Source organism: Ascaphus truei, chromosome 3 (assembly GCF_040206685.1).
Source record: "Ascaphus truei isolate aAscTru1 chromosome 3, aAscTru1.hap1, whole genome shotgun sequence".
In the NCBI taxonomy this organism is placed as follows: domain Eukaryota; kingdom Metazoa; phylum Chordata; class Amphibia; order Anura; family Ascaphidae; genus Ascaphus; species Ascaphus truei.
The window spans coordinates 431,405,457-431,433,137 of NC_134485.1; the positions used below are offsets into that span (position 1 = coordinate 431,405,457).

Sequence of the window (27,681 nt, forward strand, 5' to 3'; positions counted from 1 at the left end):
CTGCAGGACGTGGTACATATTATTGTGTCCGTGCAGGGTACAGGGGAAGAGGAGATTGTACTGCAGGACATGGTACATATTATTGTGTCCGTGCAGAGTACAGGGGAAGAGGAGATTGTACTGCAGGACATGGTACATATTATTGTGTGTCCGTGCAGAGTACAGGGGAAGAGGAGATTGTACTGCAGGACATGGTACATATTATTGTGTGTCCGTGCAGAGTACAGTGGAAGAGGAGATTGTACTGCAGGACATGGTACATATTATTGTGTGTCCGTGCAGAGTACAGGGGAAGAGGAGATTGTACTGCAGGACGTGGTACATATTATTGTGTGTCCGTGCAGAGTACAGTGGAAGAGGAGATTGTACTGCAGGACATGGTACATATTATTGTGTGTCCGTGCAGAGTACAGGGGAAGAGGAGATTGTACTGCAGGACATGGTACATATTATTGTGTCCGTGCAGAGTACAGTGGAAGAGGAGATTGTACTGCAGGACGTGGTACATATTATTGTGTGTCCGTGCAGAGTACAGGGGAAGAGCAGATTGTACTGCGGGACATGGTACATATTATTGTGTCCGTGCAGAGTACAGTGGAAGAGGAGATTGTACTGCAGGACATGGTACATATTATTGTGTCTCTGTGCAGAGTACAGTGGAAGAGGAGATTGTACTGCAGGACGTGGTACATATTATTGTGTCCGTGCAGAGTACAGTGGAAGAGGAGATTGTACTACAGGACATGGTACATATTATTGTGTGTCCGTGCAGAGTACAGTGGAATAGGAGATTGTACTGCAGGACATGGTACATATTATTGTGTCCGTGCAGAGTACAGTGGAAGAGGAGATTGTACTGCAGGACGTGGTACATATTATTGTGTCCGTGCAGGGTACAGTGGAAGAGGAGATTGTACTGCAGGACGTGGTACATATTATTGTGTCCGTGCAGAGTACAGGGGAAGAGGAGATTGTACTGCAGGACATGGTACATATTATTGTGTCCGTGCAGAGTACAGGGGAAGAGGAGATTGTACTGCAGGACATGGTACATATTATTGTGTGTCCGTGCAGAGTACAGTGGAAGAGGAGATTGTACTGCAGGACATGGTACATATTATTGTGTGTCCGTGCAGAGTACAGTGGAAGAGGAGATTGTACTGCAGGACATGGTACATATTATTGTGTGTCCGTGCAGAGTACAGGGGAAGAGGAGATTGTACTGCAGGACGTGGTACATATTATTGTGTGTCCGTGCAGAGTACAGTGGAAGAGGAGATTGTACTGCAGGACATGGTACATATTATTGTGTGTCCGTGCAGAGTACAGGGGAAGAGGAGATTGTACTGCAGGACATGGTACATATTATTGTGTCCGTGCAGAGTACAGTGGAAGAGGAGATTGTACTGCAGGACGTGGTACATATTATTGTGTGTCCGTGCAGAGTACAGGGGAAGAGCAGATTGTACTGCGGGACATGGTACATATTATTGTGTCCGTGCAGAGTACAGTGGAAGAGGAGATTGTACTGCAGGACATGGTACATATTATTGTGTCTCTGTGCAGAGTACAGGGGAAGAGGAGATTGTACTGCAGGACATGGTACATATTATTGTGTCCGTGCAGAGTACAGGGGAAGAGGAGATTGTACTGCAGGACATGGTACATATTATTGTGTGTCCGTGCAGAGTACAGTGGAAGAGGAGATTGTACTGCAGGACATGGTACATATTATTGTGTCCGTGCAGAGTACAGTGGAAGAGGAGATTGTACTGCAGGACATGGTACATATTATTGTGTCCGTGCAGAGTACAGTGGAAGAGGAGATTGTACTGCAGGACATGGTACATATTATTGTGTCCGTGCAGGGTACAGTGGAAGAGGAGATTGTACTGCAGGACATGGTACATATTATTGTGTCCGTGCAGAGTACAGGGGAAGAGGAGATTGTACTGCAGGACATGGTACATATTATTGTGTCTCTGTGCAGAGTACAGGCATACCCCGCATTAACGTACGCAATGGGACCGGAGCATGTATATAAAGCGAAAATGTACTTAAAGTGAAGCACTACCTTTTTCCCACTTATCGATGCATGTACTGTACTGCAATCGTCATATACGTGCACAACTGATGTAAATAACGCATTTGTAACAGGCTCTATAGTCTCCCTGTTTGTGCACAGCTTCGGTAGAGGTAGGGAGCTGGTATTGCTGTTCAGGACGTGTTGACCGGCGCATGCGTGAGCTGCCGTTTGCCTATTGGGCGATATGTACTTACTCGTGAGTGTACTTAAAGTGAGTGTCCTTAAACCGGGGTATGCCTGTACAGTGGAAGAGGAGATTGTACTGCAGGACATGGTACATATTATTGTGTCCGTGCAGAGTACAGTGGACGAGGAGATTGTACTGCAGGACATGGTACATATTATTGTGTGTCCGTGCAGAGTACAGGGGAAGAGGAGATTGTACTGCAGGACGTGGTACATATTATTGTGTCCGTGCAGAGTACAGTGGACGAGGAGATTGTACTGCAGGACGTGGTACATATTATTGTGTCCGTGCAGAGTACAGTGGAAGAGGAGATTGTACTGCAGGACATGGTACATATTATTGTGTCCGTGCAGAGTACAGGGGAAGAGCAGATTGTACTGCAGGACATGGTACATATTATTGTGTCTCCGTGCAGAGTACAGTGGACGAGGAGATTGTACTGCAGGACATGGTACATATTATTGTGTCCGTGCAGAGTACAGTGGAAGAGGAGATTGTACTGCAGGACATGGTACATATTATTGTGTCTCCGTGCAGAGTACAGTGGACGAGGCGATTGTACTGCAGGACGTGGTACATATTATTGTGTCTCCGTGCAGAGTACAGGGGAAGAGGAGATTGTACTGCAGGACATGGTACATATTATTGTGTCCGTGCAGAGTACAGTGGAAGAGGAGATTGTACTACAGGACATGGTACATATTATTGTGTGTCCGTGCAGAGTACAGGGGAAGAGGAGATTGTACTGCAGGACATGGTACATATTATTGTGTCCGTGCAGAGTACAGGGGAAGAGGAGATTGTACTGCGGGACATGGTACATATTATTGTGTCCGTGCAGAGTACAGGGGAAGAGGAGATTGTACTGCAGGACATGGTACATATTATTGTGTCCGTGCAGAGTACAGGGGAAGAGGAGATTGTACTGCAGGACATGGTACATATTATTGTGTGTCCGTGCAGAGTACAGTGGAAGGGGAGATTGTACTGCAGGACATGGTACATATTATTGTGTGTTCGTGCAGAGTACAGTGGAAGAGGAGATTGTACTGCGGGACATGGTACATATTATTGTGTGTCCGGGCAGAGTACAGGGGAAGAGGAGATTGTACTGCAGGACATGGTACATATTATTGTGTCCGTGCAGAGTACAGGGGAAGAAGAGATTGTACTGCAGGACATGGTACATATTATTGTGTGTCCGTGCAGAGTACAGGGGAAGAGGAGATTGTACTACAGGACATGGTACATATTATTGTGTCCGTGCAGAGTACAGTGGAAGAGGAGATTGTACTGCAGGACGTGGTACATATTATTGTGTCCGTGCAGGGTACAGTGGAAGAGGAGATTGTACTGCAGGACGTGGTACATATTATTGTGTCCATGCAGAGTACAGGGGAAGAGGAGATTGTACTGCAGGACATGGTACATATTATTGTGTCTCCGTGCAGAGTACAGTGGACGAGGCGATTGTACTGCAGGACGTGGTACATATTATTGTGTCTCCGTGCAGAGTACAGGGGAAGAGGAGATTGTACTGCAGGACATGGTACATATTATTGTGTCCGTGCAGAGTACAGTGGAAGAGGAGATTGTACTACAGGACATGGTACATATTATTGTGTGTCCGTGCAGAGTACAGGGGAAGAGGAGATTGTACTGCAGGACATGGTACATATTATTGTGTCCGTGCAGAGTACAGGGGAAGAGGAGATTGTACTGCGGGACATGGTACATATTATTGTGTCCGTGCAGAGTACAGGGGAAGAGGAGATTGTACTGCAGGACATGGTACATATTATTGTGTCCGTGCAGAGTACAGGGGAAGAGGAGATTGTACTGCAGGACGTGGTACATATTATTGTGTGTCCGTGCAGAGTACAGTGGAAGGGGAGATTGTACTGCAGGACATGGTACATATTATTGTGTGTTCGTGCAGAGTACAGTGGAAGAGGAGATTGTACTGCGGGACATGGTACATATTATTGTGTGTCCGGGCAGAGTACAGGGGAAGAGGAGATTGTACTGCAGGACATGGTACATATTATTGTGTCCGTGCAGAGTACAGGGGAAGAAGAGATTGTACTGCAGGACATGGTACATATTATTGTGTGTCCGTGCAGAGTACAGGGGAAGAGGAGATTGTACTACAGGACATGGTACATATTATTGTGTCCGTGCAGAGTACAGTGGAAGAGGAGATTGTACTGCAGGACGTGGTACATATTATTGTGTCCGTGCAGGGTACAGTGGAAGAGGAGATTGTACTGCAGGACGTGGTACATATTATTGTGTCCGTGCAGGGTACAGGGGAAGAGGAGATTGTACTGCAGGACATGGTACATATTATTGTGTCCGTGCAGAGTACAGGGGAAGAGGAGATTGTACTGCAGGACATGGTACATATTATTGTGTGTCCGTGCAGAGTACAGGGGAAGAGGAGATTGTACTGCAGGACATGGTACATATTATTGTGTGTCCGTGCAGAGTACAGTGGAAGAGGAGATTGTACTGCAGGACATGGTACATATTATTGTGTGTCCGTGCAGAGTACAGGGGAAGAGGAGATTGTACTGCAGGACGTGGTACATATTATTGTGTGTCCGTGCAGAGTACAGTGGAAGAGGAGATTGTACTGCAGGACATGGTACATATTATTGTGTGTCCGTGCAGAGTACAGGGGAAGAGGAGATTGTACTGCAGGACATGGTACATATTATTGTGTCCGTGCAGAGTACAGTGGAAGAGGAGATTGTACTGCAGGACGTGGTACATATTATTGTGTGTCCGTGCAGAGTACAGGGGAAGAGCAGATTGTACTGCGGGACATGGTACATATTATTGTGTCCGTGCAGAGTACAGTGGAAGAGGAGATTGTACTGCAGGACATGGTACATATTATTGTGTCTCTGTGCAGAGTACAGTGGAAGAGGAGATTGTACTGCAGGACGTGGTACATATTATTGTGTCCGTGCAGAGTACAGTGGAAGAGGAGATTGTACTACAGGACATGGTACATATTATTGTGTGTCCGTGCAGAGTACAGTGGAATAGGAGATTGTACTGCAGGACATGGTACATATTATTGTGTCCGTGCAGAGTACAGTGGAAGAGGAGATTGTACTGCAGGACGTGGTACATATTATTGTGTCCGTGCAGGGTACAGTGGAAGAGGAGATTGTACTGCAGGACGTGGTACATATTATTGTGTCCGTGCAGAGTACAGGGGAAGAGGAGATTGTACTGCAGGACATGGTACATATTATTGTGTCCGTGCAGAGTACAGGGGAAGAGGAGATTGTACTGCAGGACATGGTACATATTATTGTGTGTCCGTGCAGAGTACAGTGGAAGAGGAGATTGTACTGCAGGACATGGTACATATTATTGTGTGTCCGTGCAGAGTACAGTGGAAGAGGAGATTGTACTGCAGGACATGGTACATATTATTGTGTGTCCGTGCAGAGTACAGGGGAAGAGGAGATTGTACTGCAGGACGTGGTACATATTATTGTGTGTCCGTGCAGAGTACAGTGGAAGAGGAGATTGTACTGCAGGACATGGTACATATTATTGTGTGTCCGTGCAGAGTACAGGGGAAGAGGAGATTGTACTGCAGGACATGGTACATATTATTGTGTCCGTGCAGAGTACAGTGGAAGAGGAGATTGTACTGCAGGACGTGGTACATATTATTGTGTGTCCGTGCAGAGTACAGGGGAAGAGCAGATTGTACTGCGGGACATGGTACATATTATTGTGTCCGTGCAGAGTACAGTGGAAGAGGAGATTGTACTGCAGGACATGGTACATATTATTGTGTCTCTGTGCAGAGTACAGGGGAAGAGGAGATTGTACTGCAGGACATGGTACATATTATTGTGTCCGTGCAGAGTACAGGGGAAGAGGAGATTGTACTGCAGGACATGGTACATATTATTGTGTGTCCGTGCAGAGTACAGTGGAAGAGGAGATTGTACTGCAGGACATGGTACATATTATTGTGTCCGTGCAGAGTACAGTGGAAGAGGAGATTGTACTGCAGGACATGGTACATATTATTGTGTCCGTGCAGAGTACAGTGGAAGAGGAGATTGTACTGCAGGACATGGTACATATTATTGTGTCCGTGCAGGGTACAGTGGAAGAGGAGATTGTACTGCAGGACATGGTACATATTATTGTGTCCGTGCAGAGTACAGGGGAAGAGGAGATTGTACTGCAGGACATGGTACATATTATTGTGTCTCTGTGCAGAGTACAGGCATACCCCGCATTAACGTACGCAATGGGACCGGAGCATGTATATAAAGCGAAAATGTACTTAAAGTGAAGCACTACCTTTTTCCCACTTATCGATGCATGTACTGTACTGCAATCGTCATATACGTGCACAACTGATGTAAATAACGCATTTGTAACAGGCTCTATAGTCTCCCTGTTTGTGCACAGCTTCGGTAGAGGTAGGGAGCTGGTATTGCTGTTCAGGACGTGTTGACCGGCGCATGCGTGAGCTGCCGTTTGCCTATTGGGCGATATGTACTTACTCGTGAGTGTACTTAAAGTGAGTGTCCTTAAACCGGGGTATGCCTGTACAGTGGAAGAGGAGATTGTACTGCAGGACATGGTACATATTATTGTGTCCGTGCAGAGTACAGTGGACGAGGAGATTGTACTGCAGGACATGGTACATATTATTGTGTGTCCGTGCAGAGTACAGGGGAAGAGGAGATTGTACTGCAGGACGTGGTACATATTATTGTGTCCGTGCAGAGTACAGTGGACGAGGAGATTGTACTGCAGGACGTGGTACATATTATTGTGTCCGTGCAGAGTACAGTGGAAGAGGAGATTGTACTGCAGGACATGGTACATATTATTGTGTCCGTGCAGAGTACAGGGGAAGAGCAGATTGTACTGCAGGACATGGTACATATTATTGTGTCTCCGTGCAGAGTACAGTGGACGAGGAGATTGTACTGCAGGACATGGTACATATTATTGTGTCCGTGCAGAGTACAGTGGAAGAGGAGATTGTACTGCAGGACATGGTACATATTATTGTGTCTCCGTGCAGAGTACAGTGGACGAGGCGATTGTACTGCAGGACGTGGTACATATTATTGTGTCTCCGTGCAGAGTACAGGGGAAGAGGAGATTGTACTGCAGGACATGGTACATATTATTGTGTCCGTGCAGAGTACAGTGGAAGAGGAGATTGTACTACAGGACATGGTACATATTATTGTGTGTCCGTGCAGAGTACAGGGGAAGAGGAGATTGTACTGCAGGACATGGTACATATTATTGTGTCCGTGCAGAGTACAGGGGAAGAGGAGATTGTACTGCGGGACATGGTACATATTATTGTGTCCGTGCAGAGTACAGGGGAAGAGGAGATTGTACTGCAGGACATGGTACATATTATTGTGTCCGTGCAGAGTACAGGGGAAGAGGAGATTGTACTGCAGGACATGGTACATATTATTGTGTGTCCGTGCAGAGTACAGTGGAAGGGGAGATTGTACTGCAGGACATGGTACATATTATTGTGTGTTCGTGCAGAGTACAGTGGAAGAGGAGATTGTACTGCGGGACATGGTACATATTATTGTGTGTCCGGGCAGAGTACAGGGGAAGAGGAGATTGTACTGCAGGACATGGTACATATTATTGTGTCCGTGCAGAGTACAGGGGAAGAAGAGATTGTACTGCAGGACATGGTACATATTATTGTGTGTCCGTGCAGAGTACAGGGGAAGAGGAGATTGTACTACAGGACATGGTACATATTATTGTGTCCGTGCAGAGTACAGTGGAAGAGGAGATTGTACTGCAGGACGTGGTACATATTATTGTGTCCGTGCAGGGTACAGTGGAAGAGGAGATTGTACTGCAGGACGTGGTACATATTATTGTGTCCATGCAGAGTACAGGGGAAGAGGAGATTGTACTGCAGGACATGGTACATATTATTGTGTCCGTGCAGAGTACAGGGGAAGAGGAGATTGTACTGCAGGACATGGTACATATTATTGTGTGTCCGTGCAGAGTACAGGGGAAGAGGAGATTGTACTGCAGGACATGGTACATATTATTGTGTGTCCGTGCAGAGTACAGTGGAAGAGGAGATTGTACTGCAGGACATGGTACATATTATTGTGTGTCCGTGCAGAGTACAGGGGAAGAGGAGATTGTACTGCAGGACGTGGTACATATTATTGTGTGTCCGTGCAGAGTACAGTGGAAGAGGAGATTGTACTGCAGGACATGGTACATATTATTGTGTGTCCGTGCAGAGTACAGGGGAAGAGGAGATTGTACTGCAGGACATGGTACATATTATTGTGTCCGTGCAGAGTACAGTGGAAGAGGAGATTGTACTGCAGGACGTGGTACATATTATTGTGTGTCCGTGCAGAGTACAGGGGAAGAGCAGATTGTACTGCGGGACATGGTACATATTATTGTGTCCGTGCAGAGTACAGTGGAAGAGGAGATTGTACTGCAGGACATGGTACATATTATTGTGTCTCTGTGCAGAGTACAGTGGAAGAGGAGATTGTACTGCAGGACGTGGTACATATTATTGTGTCCGTGCAGAGTACAGTGGAAGAGGAGATTGTACTACAGGACATGGTACATATTATTGTGTGTCCGTGCAGAGTACAGTGGAATAGGAGATTGTACTGCAGGACATGGTACATATTATTGTGTCCGTGCAGAGTACAGTGGAAGAGGAGATTGTACTGCAGGACGTGGTACATATTATTGTGTCCGTGCAGGGTACAGTGGAAGAGGAGATTGTACTGCAGGACGTGGTACATATTATTGTGTCCGTGCAGAGTACAGGGGAAGAGGAGATTGTACTGCAGGACATGGTACATATTATTGTGTCCGTGCAGAGTACAGGGGAAGAGGAGATTGTACTGCAGGACATGGTACATATTATTGTGTGTCCGTGCAGAGTACAGTGGAAGAGGAGATTGTACTGCAGGACATGGTACATATTATTGTGTGTCCGTGCAGAGTACAGTGGAAGAGGAGATTGTACTGCAGGACGTGGTACATATTATTGTGTGTCCGTGCAGAGTACAGGGGAAGAGGAGATTGTACTGCAGGACGTGGTACATATTATTGTGTGTCCGTGCAGAGTACAGTGGAAGAGGAGATTGTACTGCAGGACATGGTACATATTATTGTGTGTCCGTGCAGAGTACAGGGGAAGAGGAGATTGTACTGCAGGACATGGTACATATTATTGTGTCCGTGCAGAGTACAGTGGAAGAGGAGATTGTACTGCAGGACATGGTACATATTATTGTGTGTCCGTGCAGAGTACAGTGGAATAGGAGATTGTACTGCAGGACATGGTACATATTATTGTGTCCGTGCAGAGTACAGTGGAAGAGGAGATTGTACTGCAGGACATGGTACATATTATTGTGTCCGTGCAGAGTACAGGGGAAGAGGAGATTGTACTGCAGGACGTGGTACATATTATTGTGTCCGTGCAGGGTACAGTGGAAGAGGAGATTGTACTGCAGGACATGGTACATATTATTGTGTCCGTGCAGAGTACAGGGGAAGAGGAGATTGTACTGCAGGACATGGTACATATTATTGTGTCTCTGTGCAGAGTACAGGCATACCCCGCATTAACGTACGCAATGGGACCGGAGCATGTATATAAAGCGAAAATGTACTTAAAGTGAAGCACTACCTTTTTCCCACTTATCGATGCATGTACTGTACTGCAATCGTCATATACGTGCACAACTGATGTAAATAACGCATTTGTAACAGGCTCTATAGTCTCCCTGTTTGTGCACAGCTTCGGTAGAGGTAGGGAGCTGGTATTGCTGTTCAGGACGTGTTGACCGGCGCATGCGTGAGCTGCCGTTTGCCTATTGGGCGATATGTACTTACTCGTGAGTGTACTTAAAGTGAGTGTCCTTAAACCGGGGTATGCCTGTACAGTGGAAGAGGAGATTGTACTGCAGGACATGGTACATATTATTGTGTCCGTGCAGAGTACAGTGGACGAGGAGATTGTACTGCAGGACATGGTACATATTATTGTGTGTCCGTGCAGAGTACAGGGGAAGAGGAGATTGTACTGCAGGACGTGGTACATATTATTGTGTCCGTGCAGAGTACAGTGGACGAGGAGATTGTACTGCAGGACGTGGTACATATTATTGTGTCCGTGCAGAGTACAGTGGAAGAGGAGATTGTACTGCAGGACATGGTACATATTATTGTGTCCGTGCAGAGTACAGGGGAAGAGGAGATTGTACTGCAGGACATGGTACATATTATTGTGTCCGTGCAGAGTACAGGGGAAGAGGAGATTGTACTGCAGGACGTGGTACATATTATTGTGTGTCCGTGCAGAGTACAGGGGAAGAGCAGATTGTACTGCAGGACATGGTACATATTATTGTGTCTCCGTGCAGAGTACAGTGGACGAGGAGATTGTACTGCAGGACATGGTACATATTATTGTGTCCGTGCAGAGTACAGTGGAAGAGGAGATTGTACTGCAGGACATGGTACATATTATTGTGTCTCCGTGCAGAGTACAGTGGACGAGGCGATTGTACTGCAGGACGTGGTACATATTATTGTGTCTCCGTGCAGAGTACAGGGGAAGAGGAGATTGTACTGCAGGACATGGTACATATTATTGTGTCCGTGCAGAGTACAGTGGAAGAGGAGATTGTACTACAGGACATGGTACATATTATTGTGTGTCCGTGCAGAGTACAGGGGAAGAGGAGATTGTACTGCAGGACATGGTACATATTATTGTGTCCGTGCAGAGTACAGGGGAAGAGGAGATTGTACTGCGGGACATGGTACATATTATTGTGTCCGTGCAGAGTACAGGGGAAGAGGAGATTGTACTGCAGGACATGGTACATATTATTGTGTCCGTGCAGAGTACAGGGGAAGAGGAGATTGTACTGCAGGACGTGGTACATATTATTGTGTGTCCGTGCAGAGTACAGTGGAAGGGGAGATTGTACTGCAGGACATGGTACATATTATTGTGTGTTCGTGCAGAGTACAGTGGAAGAGGAGATTGTACTGCGGGACATGGTACATATTATTGTGTGTCCGGGCAGAGTACAGGGGAAGAGGAGATTGTACTGCAGGACATGGTACATATTATTGTGTCCGTGCAGAGTACAGGGGAAGAAGAGATTGTACTGCAGGACATGGTACATATTATTGTGTGTCCGTGCAGAGTACAGGGGAAGAGGAGATTGTACTACAGGACATGGTACATATTATTGTGTCCGTGCAGAGTACAGTGGAAGAGGAGATTGTACTGCAGGACGTGGTACATATTATTGTGTCCGTGCAGGGTACAGTGGAAGAGGAGATTGTACTGCAGGACGTGGTACATATTATTGTGTCCGTGCAGAGTACAGGGGAAGAGGAGATTGTACTGCAGGACATGGTACATATTATTGTGTCCGTGCAGAGTACAGGGGAAGAGGAGATTGTACTGCAGGACATGGTACATATTATTGTGTGTCCGTGCAGAGTACAGGGGAAGAGGAGATTGTACTGCAGGACATGGTACATATTATTGTGTGTCCGTGCAGAGTACAGTGGAAGAGGAGATTGTACTGCAGGACATGGTACATATTATTGTGTGTCCGTGCAGAGTACAGGGGAAGAGGAGATTGTACTGCAGGACATGGTACATATTATTGTGTGTCCGTGCAGAGTACAGTGGAAGAGGAGATTGTACTGCAGGACATGGTACATATTATTGTGTGTCCGTGCAGAGTACAGGGGAAGAGGAGATTGTACTGCAGGACATGGTACATATTATTGTGTCCGTGCAGAGTACAGTGGAAGAGGAGATTGTACTGCAGGACGTGGTACATATTATTGTGTGTCCGTGCAGAGTACAGGGGAAGAGCAGATTGTACTGCGGGACATGGTACATATTATTGTGTCCGTGCAGAGTACAGTGGAAGAGGAGATTGTACTGCAGGACATGGTACATATTATTGTGTCTCTGTGCAGAGTACAGTGGAAGAGGAGATTGTACTGCAGGACGTGGTACATATTATTGTGTCCGTGCAGAGTACAGTGGAAGAGGAGATTGTACTACAGGACATGGTACATATTATTGTGTGTCCGTGCAGAGTACAGTGGAATAGGAGATTGTACTGCAGGACATGGTACATATTATTGTGTCCGTGCAGAGTACAGTGGAAGAGGAGATTGTACTGCAGGACGTGGTACATATTATTGTGTCCGTGCAGGGTACAGTGGAAGAGGAGATTGTACTGCAGGACGTGGTACATATTATTGTGTCCGTGCAGAGTACAGGGGAAGAGGAGATTGTACTGCAGGACATGGTACATATTATTGTGTCCGTGCAGAGTACAGGGGAAGAGGAGATTGTACTGCAGGACATGGTACATATTATTGTGTGTCCGTGCAGAGTACAGTGGAAGAGGAGATTGTACTGCAGGACATGGTACATATTATTGTGTGTCCGTGCAGAGTACAGTGGAAGAGGAGATTGTACTGCAGGACATGGTACATATTATTGTGTGTCCGTGCAGAGTACAGGGGAAGAGGAGATTGTACTGCAGGACGTGGTACATATTATTGTGTGTCCGTGCAGAGTACAGTGGAAGAGGAGATTGTACTGCAGGACATGGTACATATTATTGTGTGTCCGTGCAGAGTACAGGGGAAGAGGAGATTGTACTGCAGGACATGGTACATATTATTGTGTCCGTGCAGAGTACAGTGGAAGAGGAGATTGTACTGCAGGACGTGGTACATATTATTGTGTGTCCGTGCAGAGTACAGGGGAAGAGCAGATTGTACTGCGGGACATGGTACATATTATTGTGTCCGTGCAGAGTACAGTGGAAGAGGAGATTGTACTGCAGGACATGGTACATATTATTGTGTCTCTGTGCAGAGTACAGTGGAAGAGGAGATTGTACTGCAGGACGTGGTACATATTATTGTGTCCGTGCAGAGTACAGTGGAAGAGGAGATTGTACTACAGGACATGGTACATATTATTGTGTGTCCGTGCAGAGTACAGTGGAATAGGAGATTGTACTGCAGGACATGGTACATATTATTGTGTCCGTGCAGAGTACAGTGGAAGAGGAGATTGTACTGCAGGACATGGTACATATTATTGTGTCCGTGCAGAGTACAGGGGAAGAGGAGATTGTACTGCAGGACGTGGTACATATTATTGTGTCCGTGCAGGGTACAGTGGAAGAGGAGATTGTACTGCAGGACATGGTACATATTATTGTGTCCGTGCAGAGTACAGGGGAAGAGGAGATTGTACTGCAGGACATGGTACATATTATTGTGTCTCTGTGCAGAGTACAGGCATACCCCGCATTAACGTACGCAATGGGACCGGAGCATGTATATAAAGCGAAAATGTACTTAAAGTGAAGCACTACCTTTTTCCCACTTATCGATGCATGTACTGTACTGCAATCGTCATATACGTGCACAACTGATGTAAATAACGCATTTGTAACAGGCTCTATAGTCTCCCTGTTTGTGCACAGCTTCGGTAGAGGTAGGGAGCTGGTATTGCTGTTCAGGACGTGTTGACCGGCGCATGCGTGAGCTGCCGTTTGCCTATTGGGCGATATGTACTTACTCGTGAGTGTACTTAAAGTGAGTGTCCTTAAACCGGGGTATGCCTGTACAGTGGAAGAGGAGATTGTACTGCAGGACATGGTACATATTATTGTGTCCGTGCAGAGTACAGTGGACGAGGAGATTGTACTGCAGGACATGGTACATATTATTGTGTGTCCGTGCAGAGTACAGGGGAAGAGGAGATTGTACTGCAGGACGTGGTACATATTATTGTGTCCGTGCAGAGTACAGTGGACGAGGAGATTGTACTGCAGGACGTGGTACATATTATTGTGTCCGTGCAGAGTACAGTGGAAGAGGAGATTGTACTGCAGGACATGGTACATATTATTGTGTCCGTGCAGAGTACAGGGGAAGAGGAGATTGTACTGCAGGACATGGTACATATTATTGTGTCCGTGCAGAGTACAGGGGAAGAGGAGATTGTACTGCAGGACGTGGTACATATTATTGTGTGTCCGTGCAGAGTACAGGGGAAGAGCAGATTGTACTGCAGGACATGGTACATATTATTGTGTCTCCGTGCAGAGTACAGTGGACGAGGAGATTGTACTGCAGGACATGGTACATATTATTGTGTCCGTGCAGAGTACAGTGGAAGAGGAGATTGTACTGCAGGACATGGTACATATTATTGTGTCTCCGTGCAGAGTACAGTGGACGAGGCGATTGTACTGCAGGACGTGGTACATATTATTGTGTCTCCGTGCAGAGTACAGGGGAAGAGGAGATTGTACTGCAGGACATGGTACATATTATTGTGTCCGTGCAGAGTACAGTGGAAGAGGAGATTGTACTACAGGACATGGTACATATTATTGTGTGTCCGTGCAGAGTACAGTGGAATAGGAGATTGTACTGCAGGACATGGTACATATTATTGTGTCCGTGCAGAGTACAGTGGAAGAGGAGATTGTACTGCAGGACATGGTACATATTATTGTGTCCGTGCAGAGTACAGGGGAAGAGGAGATTGTACTGCAGGACGTGGTACATATTATTGTGTCCGTGCAGGGTACAGTGGAAGAGGAGATTGTACTGCAGGACATGGTACATATTATTGTGTCCGTGCAGAGTACAGGGGAAGAGGAGATTGTACTGCAGGACATGGTACATATTATTGTGTCTCTGTGCAGAGTACAGTGGAAGAGGAGATTGTACTGCAGGACATGGTACATATTATTGTGTCCGTGCAGAGTACAGTGGACGAGGAGATTGTACTGCAGGACATGGTACATATTATTGTGTGTCCGTGCAGAGTACAGGGGAAGAGGAGATTGTACTGCAGGACGTGGTACATATTATTGTGTCCGTGCAGAGTACAGTGGACGAGGAGATTGTACTGCAGGACGTGGTACATATTATTGTGTCCGTGCAGAGTACAGTGGAAGAGGAGATTGTACTGCAGGACATGGTACATATTATTGTGTCCGTGCAGAGTACAGGGGAAGAGGAGATTGTACTGCAGGACGTGGTACATATTATTGTGTGTCCGTGCAGAGTACAGGGGAAGAGCAGATTGTACTGCAGGACGTGGTACATATTATTGTGTCTCCGTGCAGAGTACAGGGGAAGAGGAGATTGTACTGCAGGACATGGTACATATTATTGTGTCCGTGCAGAGTACAGGGGAAGGGGAGATTGTACTGCAGGACATGGTACATATTATTGTGTGTCCGTGCAGAGTACAGGGGAAGAGGAGATTGTACTGCAGGACGTGGTACATATTATTGTGTCCGTGCAGAGTACAGTGGAAGAGGAGATTGTACTGCGGGACATGGTACATATTATTGTGTGTCCGTGCAGAGTACAGGGGAAGAGGAGATTGTACTGCAGGACATGGTACATATTATTGTGTCCGTGCAGAGTACAGGGGAAGAGGAGATTGTACTGCAGGACATGGTACATATTATTGTGTCCGTGCAGAGTACAGGGGAAGAGGAGATTGTACTGCAGGACGTGGTACATATTATTGTGTGTCCGTGCAGAGTACAGTGGAAGGGGAGATTGTACTGCAGGACATGGTACATATTATTGTGTGTTCGTGCAGAGTACAGTGGAAGAGGAGATTGTACTGCGGGACATGGTACATATTATTGTGTGTCCGGGCAGAGTACAGGGGAAGAGGAGATTGTACTGCAGGACATGGTACATATTATTGTGTCCGTGCAGAGTACAGGGGAAGAAGAGATTGTACTGCAGGACATGGTACATATTATTGTGTGTCCGTGCAGAGTACAGGGGAAGAGGAGATTGTACTACAGGACATGGTACATATTATTGTGTCCGTGCAGAGTACAGTGGAAGAGGAGATTGTACTGCAGGACGTGGTACATATTATTGTGTGTCCGTGCAGAGTACAGGGGAAGAGGAGATTGTACTGCAGGACATGGTACATATTATTGTGTGTCCGTGCAGAGTACAGTGGAAGAGGAGATTGTACTGCAGGACATGGTACATATTATTGTGTGTCCGTGCAGAGTACAGGGGAAGAGGAGATTGTACTGCAGGACGTGGTACATATTATTGTGTGTCCGTGCAGAGTACAGTGGAAGAGGAGATTGTACTGCAGGACATGGTACATATTATTGTGTGTCCGTGCAGAGTACAGGGGAAGAGCAGATTGTACTGCGGGACATGGTACATATTATTGTGTCCGTGCAGAGTACAGTGGAAGAGGAGATTGTACTGCAGGACATGGTACATATTATTGTGTCTCTGTGCAGAGTACAGTGGAAGAGGAGATTGTACTGCAGGACGTGGTACATATTATTGTGTCCGTGCAGAGTACAGGGGAAGGGGAGATTGTACTGCAGGACATGGTACATATTATTGTGTCCGTGCAGAGTACAGTGGAAGAGGAGATTGTACTGCAGGACGTGGTACATATTATTGTGTCCGTGCAGAGTACAGGGGAAGAGGAGATTGTACTGCAGGACATGGTACATATTATTGTGTGTCCGTGCAGAGTACAGGGGAAGAGGAGATTGTACTGCAGGACATGGTACATATTATTGTGTCCGTGCAGAGTACAGTGGACGAGGAGATTGTACTGCAGGACGTGGTACATATTATTGTGTGTCCGTGCAGAGTACAGGGGAAGAGCAGATTGTACTGCAGGACATGGTACATATTATTGTGTGTCTGTGCAGAGTACAGGGGAAGAGGAGATTGTACTGCAGGACATGGTACATATTATTGTGTCCGTGCAGAGTACAGGGGAAGAGGAGATTGTACTGCAGGACATGGTACATATTATTGTGTGTCCGTGCAGAGTACAGGGGAAGGGGAGATTGTACTGCAGGACATGGTACATATTATTGTGTGTCCGTGCAGAGTACAGGGGAAGGGGAGATTGTACTGCAGGACATGGTACATATTATTGTGTCCGTGCAGAGTACAGGGGAAGAGGAGATTGTACTGCAGGACATGGTACATATTATTGTGTCCGTGCAGAGTACAGGGGAAGGGGAGATTGTACTGCAGGACGTGGTACATATTATTGTGTGTCCGTGCAGAGTACAGTGGAAGAGCAGATTGTACTGCAGGACATGGTACATATTATTGTGTGTCCGTGCAGAGTACAGGGGAAGAGGAGATTGTACTGCGGGACATGGTACATATTATTGTGTGTCCGTGCAGAGTACAGGGGAAGAGGAGATTGTACTGCAGGACATGGTACATATTATTGTGTGTCCGTGCAGAGTACAGGGGAAGAGGAGATTGTACTGCGGGACATGGTACATATTATTGTGTGTCCGTGCAGAGTACAGGGGAAGAGGAGATTGTACTGCAGGACATGGTACATATTATTGTGTGTCCGTGCAGAGTACAGGGGAAGAGGAGATTGTACTGCAGGACATGGTACATATTATTGTGTCCGTGCAGAGTACAGGGGAAGAGGAGATTGTACTGCAGGACGTGGTACATATTATTGTGTGTCCGTGCAGAGTACAGGGAAGAGGAGATTGTACTGCAGGACGTGGTACATATTATTGTGTCCGTGCAGAGTACAGGGGAAGAGGAGATTGTACTGCAGGACATGGTACATATTATTGTGTCCGTGCAGAGTACAGTGGAAGAGGAGATTGTACTGCAGGACGTGGTACATATTATTGTGTCCGTGCAGAGTACAGGGGAAGAGGAGATTGTACTGCAGGACATGGTACATATTATTGTGTGTCCGTGCAGAGTACAGTGGAAGAGGAGATTGTACTGCAGGACATGGTACATATTATTGTGTGTCCGTGCAGAGTACAGGGGAAGAGGAGATTGTACTGCAGGACATGGTACATATTATTGTGTCCGTGCAGAGTACAGGGGAAGAGGAGATTGTACTGCAGGACATGGTACATATTATTGTGTGTCCGTGCAGAGTACAGGGGAAGAGGAGATTGTACTGCAGGACATGGTACATATTATTGTGTGTCCGTGCAGAGTACAGGGGAAGAGGAGATTGTACTGCAGGACATGGTACATATTATTGTGTCCGTGCAGAGTACAGGGGAAGAGGAGATTGTACTGCAGGACGTGGTACATATTATTGTGTGTCCGTGCAGAGTACAGGGAAGAGGAGATTGTACTGCAGGACGTGGTACATATTATTGTGTCCGTGCAGAGTACAGGGGAAGAGGAGATTGTACTGCAGGACATGGTACATATTATTGTGTCCGTGCAGAGTACAGTGGAAGAGGAGATTGTACTGCAGGACGTGGTACATATTATTGTGTCCGTGCAGAGTACAGGGGAAGAGGAGATTGTACTGCAGGACATGGTACATATTATTGTGTCCGTGCAGAGTACAGTGGAAGAAGAGATTGTACTGCAGGACATGGTACATATTATTGTGTCCGTGCAGAGTACAGTGGAAGAGGAGATTGTACTGCAGGATATGGTACATATTATTGTGTGTCCGTGCAGAGTACAGGGGAAGAGGAGATTGTACTGCAGGACATGGTACATATTATTGTGTCCGTGCAGAGTACAGTGGAAGAGGAGATTGTACTGCAGGACATGGTACATATTATTGTGTGTCCGTGCAGAGTACAGGGGAAGAGGAGATTGTACTGCAGGACATGGTACATATTATTGTGTGTCCGTGCAGAGTACAGGGGAAGAGGAGATTGTACTGCAGGACATGGTACATATTATTGTGTGTCTGTGCAGAGTACAGGGGAAGAGGAGATTGTACTGCAGGACGTGGTACATATTATTGTGTGTCTGTGCAGAGTACAGGGGAAGAGGAGATTGTACTGCAGGACATGGTACATATTATTGTGTCCGTGCAGAGTACAGGGGAAGAGGAGATTGTACTGCAGGACATGGTACATATTATTGTGTGTCCGTGCAGAGTACAGGGGAAGGGGAGATTGTACTGCAGGACATGGTACATATTATTGTGTCCGTGCAGAGTACAGGGGAAGAGGAGATTGTACTGCAGGACGTGGTACATATTATTGTGTCCGTGCAGAGTACAGTGGACGAGGAGATTGTACTGCAGGACATGGTACATATTATTGTGTCCGTGCAGAGTACAGGGGAAGAGGAGATTGTACTGCAGGACGTGGTACATATTATTGTGTGTCCGTGCAGGGTACAGGGGAAGAGGAGATTGTACTGCAGGACATGGTACATATTATTGTGTCCGTGCAGAGTACAGGGGAAGAGGAGATTGTACTGCAGGACATGGTACATATTATTGTGTGTCCGTGCAGAGTACAGTGGAAGAGGAGATTGTACTGCAGGACATGGTACATATTATTGTGTGTCCGTGCAGAGTACAGTGGAAGAGGAGATTGTACTGCAGGACATGGTACATATTATTGTGTGTCCGTGCAGAGTACAGGGGAAGAGGAGATTGTACTGCAGGACGTGGTACATATTATTGTGTCCGTGCAGAGTACAGGGGAAGAGGAGATTGTACTGCAGGACATGGTACATATTATTGTGTCCGTGCAGAGTACAGTGGAAGAGGAGATTGTACTGCAGGACATGGTACATATTATTGTGTCCGTGCAGAGTACAGGGGAAGAGGAGATTGTACTGCAGGACGTGGTACATATTATTGTGTGTCCGTGCAGGGTACAGTGGACGAGGAGATTGTACTGCAGGACATGGTACATATTATTGTGTCCGTGCAGAGTACAGGGGAAGAGGAGATTGTACTGCAGGACGTGGTACATATTATTGTGTGTCCGTGCAGGGTACAGTGGACGAGGAGATTGTACTGCAGGACATGGTACATATTATTGTGTCCGTGCAGAGTACAGGGGAAGAGGAGATTGTACTGCAGGACATGGTACATATTATTGTGTCCGTGCAGAGTACAGTGGAAGAGGAGATTGTACTGCAGGACGTGGTACATATTATTGTGTCCGTGCAGAGTACAGGGGAAAAGGAGATTGTACTGCAGGACGTGGTACATATTATTGTGTGTCCGTGCAGGGTACAGTGGACGAGGAGATTGTACTGCAGGACATGGTACATATTATTGTGTCCGTGCAGAGTACAGGGGAAGAGGAGATTGTACTGCAGGACGTGGTACATATTATTGTGTCCGTGAAGAGTACAGGGGAAGAGGAGATTGTACTGCAGGACATGGTACATATTATTAAGGAGATGCTACAAATGCTGTGAGTGAGACATATGTAAATTGTTAGAGAGTAACTTAGGGAGGAAGAGCACCAGCGAGAGGAGATGGTGTTATCGTTAGTAATGTAGGGGTTAGAGTTAGTGAGAAGGAGGTATATGTTTAGCGATAGTATTGGGAATGAGACTTGTTGCATACAGTTGTAAAATATATATATACTAGCTGAGAGACCCGGCGTTGTGTGTGTGTGTGTGTGTGTGTGTGTGTGTGTGTGTGTGCGTGCGTGCGTCAGGGTGTGTGTGCGTGCGGCTGTGAGAGGTTGTGTGCGTGCGGCTGTGAGGGGTTGTGTGTGTGTGTGTGTGTGTGTGTGTGTGCGGGAGTCAGTGTGTGTGTGTGTGCGTGCGTCAGTCAGTGTATGTGTGTGCGTGCGTGAGTAAGTGTGTGTGTTTGCGTGCGTCAGTCAGTGTGTGCATGCGTCAGTCAGGGTGTGTTTGCGTGCGTCAGTCAGTGTGTGCATGCGTCAGTCAGGGTGTGTGTGCGTGCGACAGTCAGGGTGTGTGTGCGTGCGGCTGTCAGGGTTTGTGTGCGTGCGTCAGTCAGGGTGTGTGCGTGCGTCAGTCAGGGTGTGTGCGTGCGTCATTCAGGGTGTGTGCGTGCGTCATTCAGGGTGTGTGCGTGCGTCATTCAGGGTGTGTGCGCGCGTCAGTCAGGGTGTGTGCGCGCGTCAGTCAGGGTGTGTGCGTGCGTCAGTCAGGGTGTGTGCGTGCGTCAGTCAGGGTGTGTGCGTGCGTCAGTCAGGGTTTGTGTGCGTGCGTCAGTCAGGGTTTGTGTGCGTGCGTCAGTCAGGGTTTGTGTGCGTGCGTCAGTCAAAGGGCAGGCGTGGGGGGGGTGAAGGGCAGGGGTAGGGGGGTGAAGGGCAGGGGTAGGGGTGAAAGTGAGGCACAAATTGTTGGCAGGAGTAAAATGTCCACACACACACACACACACACACACGACGGGAGTGAGAGGTGGTGGAGAGTGGGACTGCCGCAGATCCGAGGAGGCTGGTTGGCCCCCCAGCGGAGTTAGCGGCGGGGAGTTAGCGCCGGGGGGGTAAGGGAGCGCCGGGGGGGTAAGGGAGCGCCGGCGGCTGGGGTAGGAGGGCCGTGCTTACCCTCCGTCCGGGTGCCGGTGCAGGGTGGCGCCGCACGTGGTGGGGATGTTGCGGAGAGGTAAGGGTGCGGCGGTGAGGTAGCGCATCGCTTCCACTCCGTCTTTCCGGGAGCCGGTTGAGAGCGAGGGGGGAGGAGCCTGAAGTTGGCGGCAGAGGCAGGAGGGCCGCGCTTCCCCTCCGTCCGGGAGCCGGTGCAGGGCGGCGCACGTGATGGGGGGGACGGAACAGTGTGTGTGTGTGTGTGTGTGTGTGTGTGTGTGTGTGTGTGTGTGTGTGTGTCCTTTGGCCCGTCACTCCGCCTCAGGCCAATGAGAGGTGTGCGGAGCGGGCGGGCCAAGGGAGCAATCTCATTGGCCTTGCCCAAGGTCCAATCTGATTGCCGCTAGGGACACAGGGAGGGACACAGGGAGACACATACAGACATAGACAAATACGACACTTTCAGAAATATATAGTAGATATATATATATATATATATATATATATATATATATGTTACTAGCTGAGAGACCCGGCGTTGCCCAAGAGAGGGGGGGGAGGGACAGTGGACGGGAGGAGGGGAGGGGAGGGGGGGAGGGACAGTGGACGGGAGGAGGGGAGGGGGGAGGGACAGTGGACGGGAGGAGGGGAGGGGGGAGGGACAGTGGACAGGAGGAGGGGAGGAGCAGGGGAGGGGGGAGGGACAGTGGACAGGAGGAGGGGGGGAAAGTGGACAGGAGGAGGGGGGGACAGTGGACAGGAGGGGGGGGACAGTGGACAGGAGGTGGGGGACAGTGGACAGGAGGGGGGGGGGACAGTGGACAGGAGGGGGGGGACAGTGGACAGGAGGGGGGGGGACAGTGGACAGGAGGGGGGGACAGTGGACAGGAGGGGGGGGACAGTGGACAGGAGGGGGGGGGGGACAGTGGACAGGAGGGGGGGGGGGGGGACAGTTGACAGGAGGGGGGGTGGGTTGCTTACAATTTCCGTGCCCCTCCTCTCCACTCCCCCTGTATGTTTCTCCGCTCCCCCCTCTCTCTCCGCTCCTGCTCCCCCCCCATGCGTAGCTCCAGTCCCCACCCTAGAGTGTCTGACACACACACAGTGACACACACACACAGTGTAACACACACACACACACACACACAGTGTAACACACACACACACACAGTGTAACACACACACACACACACACACACAGTGTCCCGTCACACACACACACACACAGTGACACACACACACACACACAGTGACACACACACACACGTCACCTCTCCTTCCGTCCGCCGCCATCTTACTCCGCGAGGGAGGAAGGGGGTCCTTCCGGGCGCCGCCATCTTAGGCGCCGCGTGTCCACTGCCTGTCGGAGCACTGGGGGGGGGGAGGTGAGTGGAGCACCGGGGGGGAGGTGAGCGGAGCACCGGGGGGGAGGTGAGTGGAGCACCGGGGGGGAGAGCTGAGCGGAGCACCGAGGAGGAGAGCGCGGGGGCTCGCGGCGCGTGCTTGAGAGCCGTGGGGGGTGTCCCGGGCGCTCGCTCCGCTCCCTCGCTGACTGTAGCGGCGCCGGGGGGAGGGGGGGTGAAAGCGCGGGAAACAGGGAGACACGGGGAATGTTGGTTCTGTGTGGTGTGATCTCTGGAGGACCTGCGGCCACGTGCGGTGTCCGTTGGTGATGTGAGGATCACACAGCGCTGCTGCCTGGGGGGGTGGGGGGGTGCGGTGTCCGTTGGAGAGGTGAGGATGAGACAGTGCGGTGAGGTGAAGGGGAGGTGTGTTGGCAGTGTAGGCCGTAAGAGGCGGTGTGAGCGTGCGGTGTGTGTGTGGTGTTGTGTGAGGGTGTGGAATGTTGCAGTGCTGAAAGCAATAAGACTGTGCACCTGATTGTGCAGTTCTGTCGTGGTTGCAGGCGGTCAGGGTTTTCTGGGTTGAGAGCAATGAGGGTTAGGTGCAAATCTCTCAGAGCAGTGAGGGTTAGGTGCTGGCAAGCGTTCCCAAAGCTCAGTGAGTGGTGGGAGAGTGTGTCAGTGGTGTAGGTCAGTGAGGGTTGGGACAGTGTGGCAGTGGTGTTGGCCGCAGACCAATGAGAGTTGTGCGGGGGCGGACCGCAGACCAATGAGAGGTGTGCGGGGGCAGGCATGGCCTGAGGCGGAGTGACAGGCCAAAGGTGCAATCAGATTGTCCGTAGGGACACAGGAAGATGCAGACAGGCATACAGTGCTTTCACTAATATATAATAAGATATATATATATAGTAATATTATATTATTTTGCTGTGTAGTGGGGGTCGGGTTCTCGGTTTCAATGTTACATTTCTGTGCGCGCACGTTACTCTTATAGGAGTAAGCAGCAAGGTGTCAAGTAATTAACTGTGCGGCCATGTTCTGCATCTCTGCTGTCCCACTGTCCCCTCCTGCAATGCCACTTCTGTCTCTGCCTGTGACAGAGTTATATAGGAGGAGGCAGTGTTTGCAAACAATAGTGTATCAAAACTTCACAAGCGTTAGGGCTGTTATATAGTGGCCGCGCATGCTCCGCCATGCACGCGCGCGGCACTTATAAATGGCTGTGGTTAGTCAGACTTTCTATAATGGTGCCACGTGCATGCACGGCAGTGAGCGTGGAGCCAGACGACGAGGGAGAAGATGGGGGACAATAATGAGTGTGTGTGTGTGTGTGTGTGTGTGTGTGTGTGTGTGTGTGTGTGTGTGTGTGTGTGTGTGTGTGTGTGTGTGTGTGTGTGTGTGTGTGTGTGTGTGTGTGTCAAAGCTGCACAATAAAAAAAATTAGACGTCTTTTTTTCTTAAATATTATTTAATACATTTTTAACTCACACAATCTATACACACACACATAAACACACATTACCTTCCATCCCAGTCGCTCACAGCATACACACAAAAAGCGTGCGTCACGTGCACGCGTGTTCGCACAGGCGCGCACATACTATATAACGGCCCTTAGTCAGCAGCATACTGTGTGCTCCTAGATGATTTGGTTGTATGCTCCTCCACCTAGGGCAGTGGTTTTCAACATTTTTGGGCTTAAGGAACCCCAGAATTCAATTGTGAAATTCTGAGGAACCCCACCCTCGACCCCACCTACTCCTCACACTGGTCTCTAGCGCCTCCTCCCCACTTCACACGCCCCCGTCTCTTGTGGCTCTTCCCCCTCACACTCTCCCCCCTTACGTTCCCTCTCCCTCTAACACTCTATCCCCTTACGCTCCCTCTCCCCCTAACTCTTCAATACACCCGCACACACACTCACCCCCCTCTCACTTACACACACACACACATACTCTCTCACTAACACACACACACTCTCTCCCCCCCTCTAACTTACTCACATACACTTTAAGGGAGCTGGCAGCGCTGAGAACGGGCGCTCTTACCTGACCCGTACTCTCCCTCCTGTCAGCCGGAAGTTGGCGCGACTTCCGGCACCGGCAGGGAGAGGATGAATAGCAGTGACCGGGCTACGTGGGGTGCCGCCGCCGGGCCTGGGACAGCTGGGGGAGTTGTCCCAGCTCTCCCCCCCCTGGTGGACGCAGAACCCCTCAGGGTTGCTCACGGAACCCCCGTTGAAAATCGCTGACCTAGGGAGATGTGAAGTGACATTTATGTCTGCGGTAGCCGGAGTTCCCAGTACCGTGGTCATGAATAAGCAAGTTTGCGAGATCCCAGACCCAACCAATGAAAGAGTGTGCAGTCCCACGTAGCACCAAGTTGACCTAATGACCGGATAATGGTAGGCTTTAAAATGAGGTCTTAAGGAAACCCAGACAAGCAGTGCTGTTTTTATTCATTGGAATTGCTGGAAAATACTGTCCCCAGACACACGGACGTCTTCCTGGTCTTATCGTCATTCTTTTTACCTATCCTACATCTTCATATAATTTGGGCTCAGACAGCAGGTGCAGTAAAGGATCGATTTTAGACAATCCGAAATTATTAAACAAAAACAGATTCTCGTCATGCTTTTATTATTCATGTACCAAGTCTCTTGTATTATTACTAGCTAGTTTTAACTCATAGAACATATCACTGTTACGATTCAGTTTGATCCTGTGTGTGGCTGTACGTTTAGCTCTCAGATGTTTGTACTGTAAAGATTGTCACCACAGAGGTGGCTGCATGGAGTGGAGTACCTATGTCTATGTACTTTGCTTGGTTTTTACTGTGTGTGTGTCCTGCAGTCTCCGCTCAGCGGGAGCAGACATTAAAAGGGATGAACGGTACACCGATTGTTCACCAACCTCCTTCTTTGTGTTTCCTTCTAGGTCCTGGGTACCCCGACACGGGAGCAAATTAGAGAAATGAATCCAAATTACACTGAGTTCAAGTTCCCCCAGATAAAGGCACATCCTTGGACTAAGGTGAGCCCCAAAACATTGCACGTTGCATGTGCATGACACAAACCCAGTGTGGCGTTCATATGGGGCTGCTGCTGGTGTGATGCGATGCAAGAATGTTACCAACGTCGGAAAAATGCAGCAGTTCCAAATCCTACAGCGTTGCTTGGTCCTCTGCCACATCCTCGCCTCGCCCAACAATCAACCTGCGGCAGAGAGCTGGGGAGATTCGACAGACGGAGCCAGAGGATTTTAGTGCGGAGTTTCTATTTATACAGAACATAGAAACTCTGGGCCATCCAGCTTGAGAGAGGCGGAAAAAAATATTCTTTATTAGATTGAGATTCTTTTTACTTGCGCCTGGAACTGAGGAATTGATTAAAAGCTAGAACAGTATCACATAAATGATCAAATAAAAATACCTAATCTTGGAGGGTTTGGGCTGGGAAGCAGTCTCAGGCCGAGTCCATAGCAGGGGAGGCCGCGCTGAGCCGTGCTGACGCTCCGCGCTGAGCCCCTGCATCCTCCATGAGGATGTCTTTAGAGGGGGCTCACGGGAGCGTCCGCAGGCGTGCTGAGGCGTTGGATTTTTCAGCCGACAGCCAGGCTGTTTTTCAGAGCGCTGTCGGCTAAAACATCCAATCAGCACGAAGCAGTGCCAACGTCACAGCGCCGTGACGTCGGTGCGTCGCGGGCGATTGGCCCAGCGACATCACTGCCCCGCCTCCCTCAGTCTCCCCCCGTCTCCCGATCGTGCCCGCTGGCTCGCCTGCATGGGCATGAAATCTGTCCGATTTCAGCAGGCAAGCCTCAGCGTCAGCGCAGTCCAGCACTGATAACCCCTCTATGGACGTGGCCTCAGTAGTGTAGAAATTGTAGCGTTGGAACAGGAAGGAAATGCGAATCAGTTATGAGTGGGACGGACAATCTCATCACAGGTAACGAGAAGATGTTGGTCAGGCAGCTAAGGATAGAGTTCTTGGTCTTGACTAGGGTTGGGTGATAACAGAAAGACTTCCACACTAACAATGTCAATACATTTAATACAATACAAGCACGAAAATGTTGTAGTAAATCTACCGTAACTAAAAAAGCGTTCAGCTCTGGCACCATGTTAATACCGCGATAACAACTTATCTCCCACATACAGTCAGATGTTATCGCGGTATTACTATGATACCAGTATCTCGCGCAACCCTAGTCTTGACGTTGCTTGGTAAAGACCCTCAGGTAATTGACCATGATGATTTGTCTACGTGTTTATCTCCAAAATAGCCCAGGTCCAGCTTGAACGAGGCAGATCCTCTCAGGAGAACATTCTTGCCTATAGAATTATATCACTTTGCAACTTCACAGGATTGCGGTAATTAGCAGGGCCGCCAATAGAATTTATGTTAACCAGGGCCCCAAGTTTATTGGACGGCAGAGGGCCCAGCCGGGTGGACAATAACAGACGTTGTGCCCGACTTTCATTTGGGCCTAACGTCCGGTATTGGTTCCGAGGGCCCAGGACAGTGGTCCTCTACCCCTCCCGCTGTTGACGGCCCCGGTAATTAACCATATTGCTGCCGGTGGGACTTTGCTGTGCATTGCAGGGGATAATTCCCATTTGATAGTTGTAACTCGCTCCTCCCTCTCGCTATCCTGCTCTCTGGCT

General features: G+C 48.6%; 1 protein-coding gene across 3 annotated transcripts in view; it reads left to right on the forward strand.

Annotated features, from left to right (window-relative positions):
- The window catches only part of GSK3B (glycogen synthase kinase 3 beta), a 291,716-nt gene that overhangs the window by 233,662 nt on the left and 30,373 nt on the right, over nt 1-27,681 (forward strand). For all 3 annotated transcript variants that reach the window (XM_075592907.1, XM_075592908.1, XM_075592909.1), the window contains exon 8: nt 25,953-26,048. In XM_075592907.1, the coding sequence (XP_075449022.1) occupies nt 25,953-26,048 (96 nt within the window). The remainder of the gene's footprint in view (nt 1-25,952; nt 26,049-27,681) is intronic.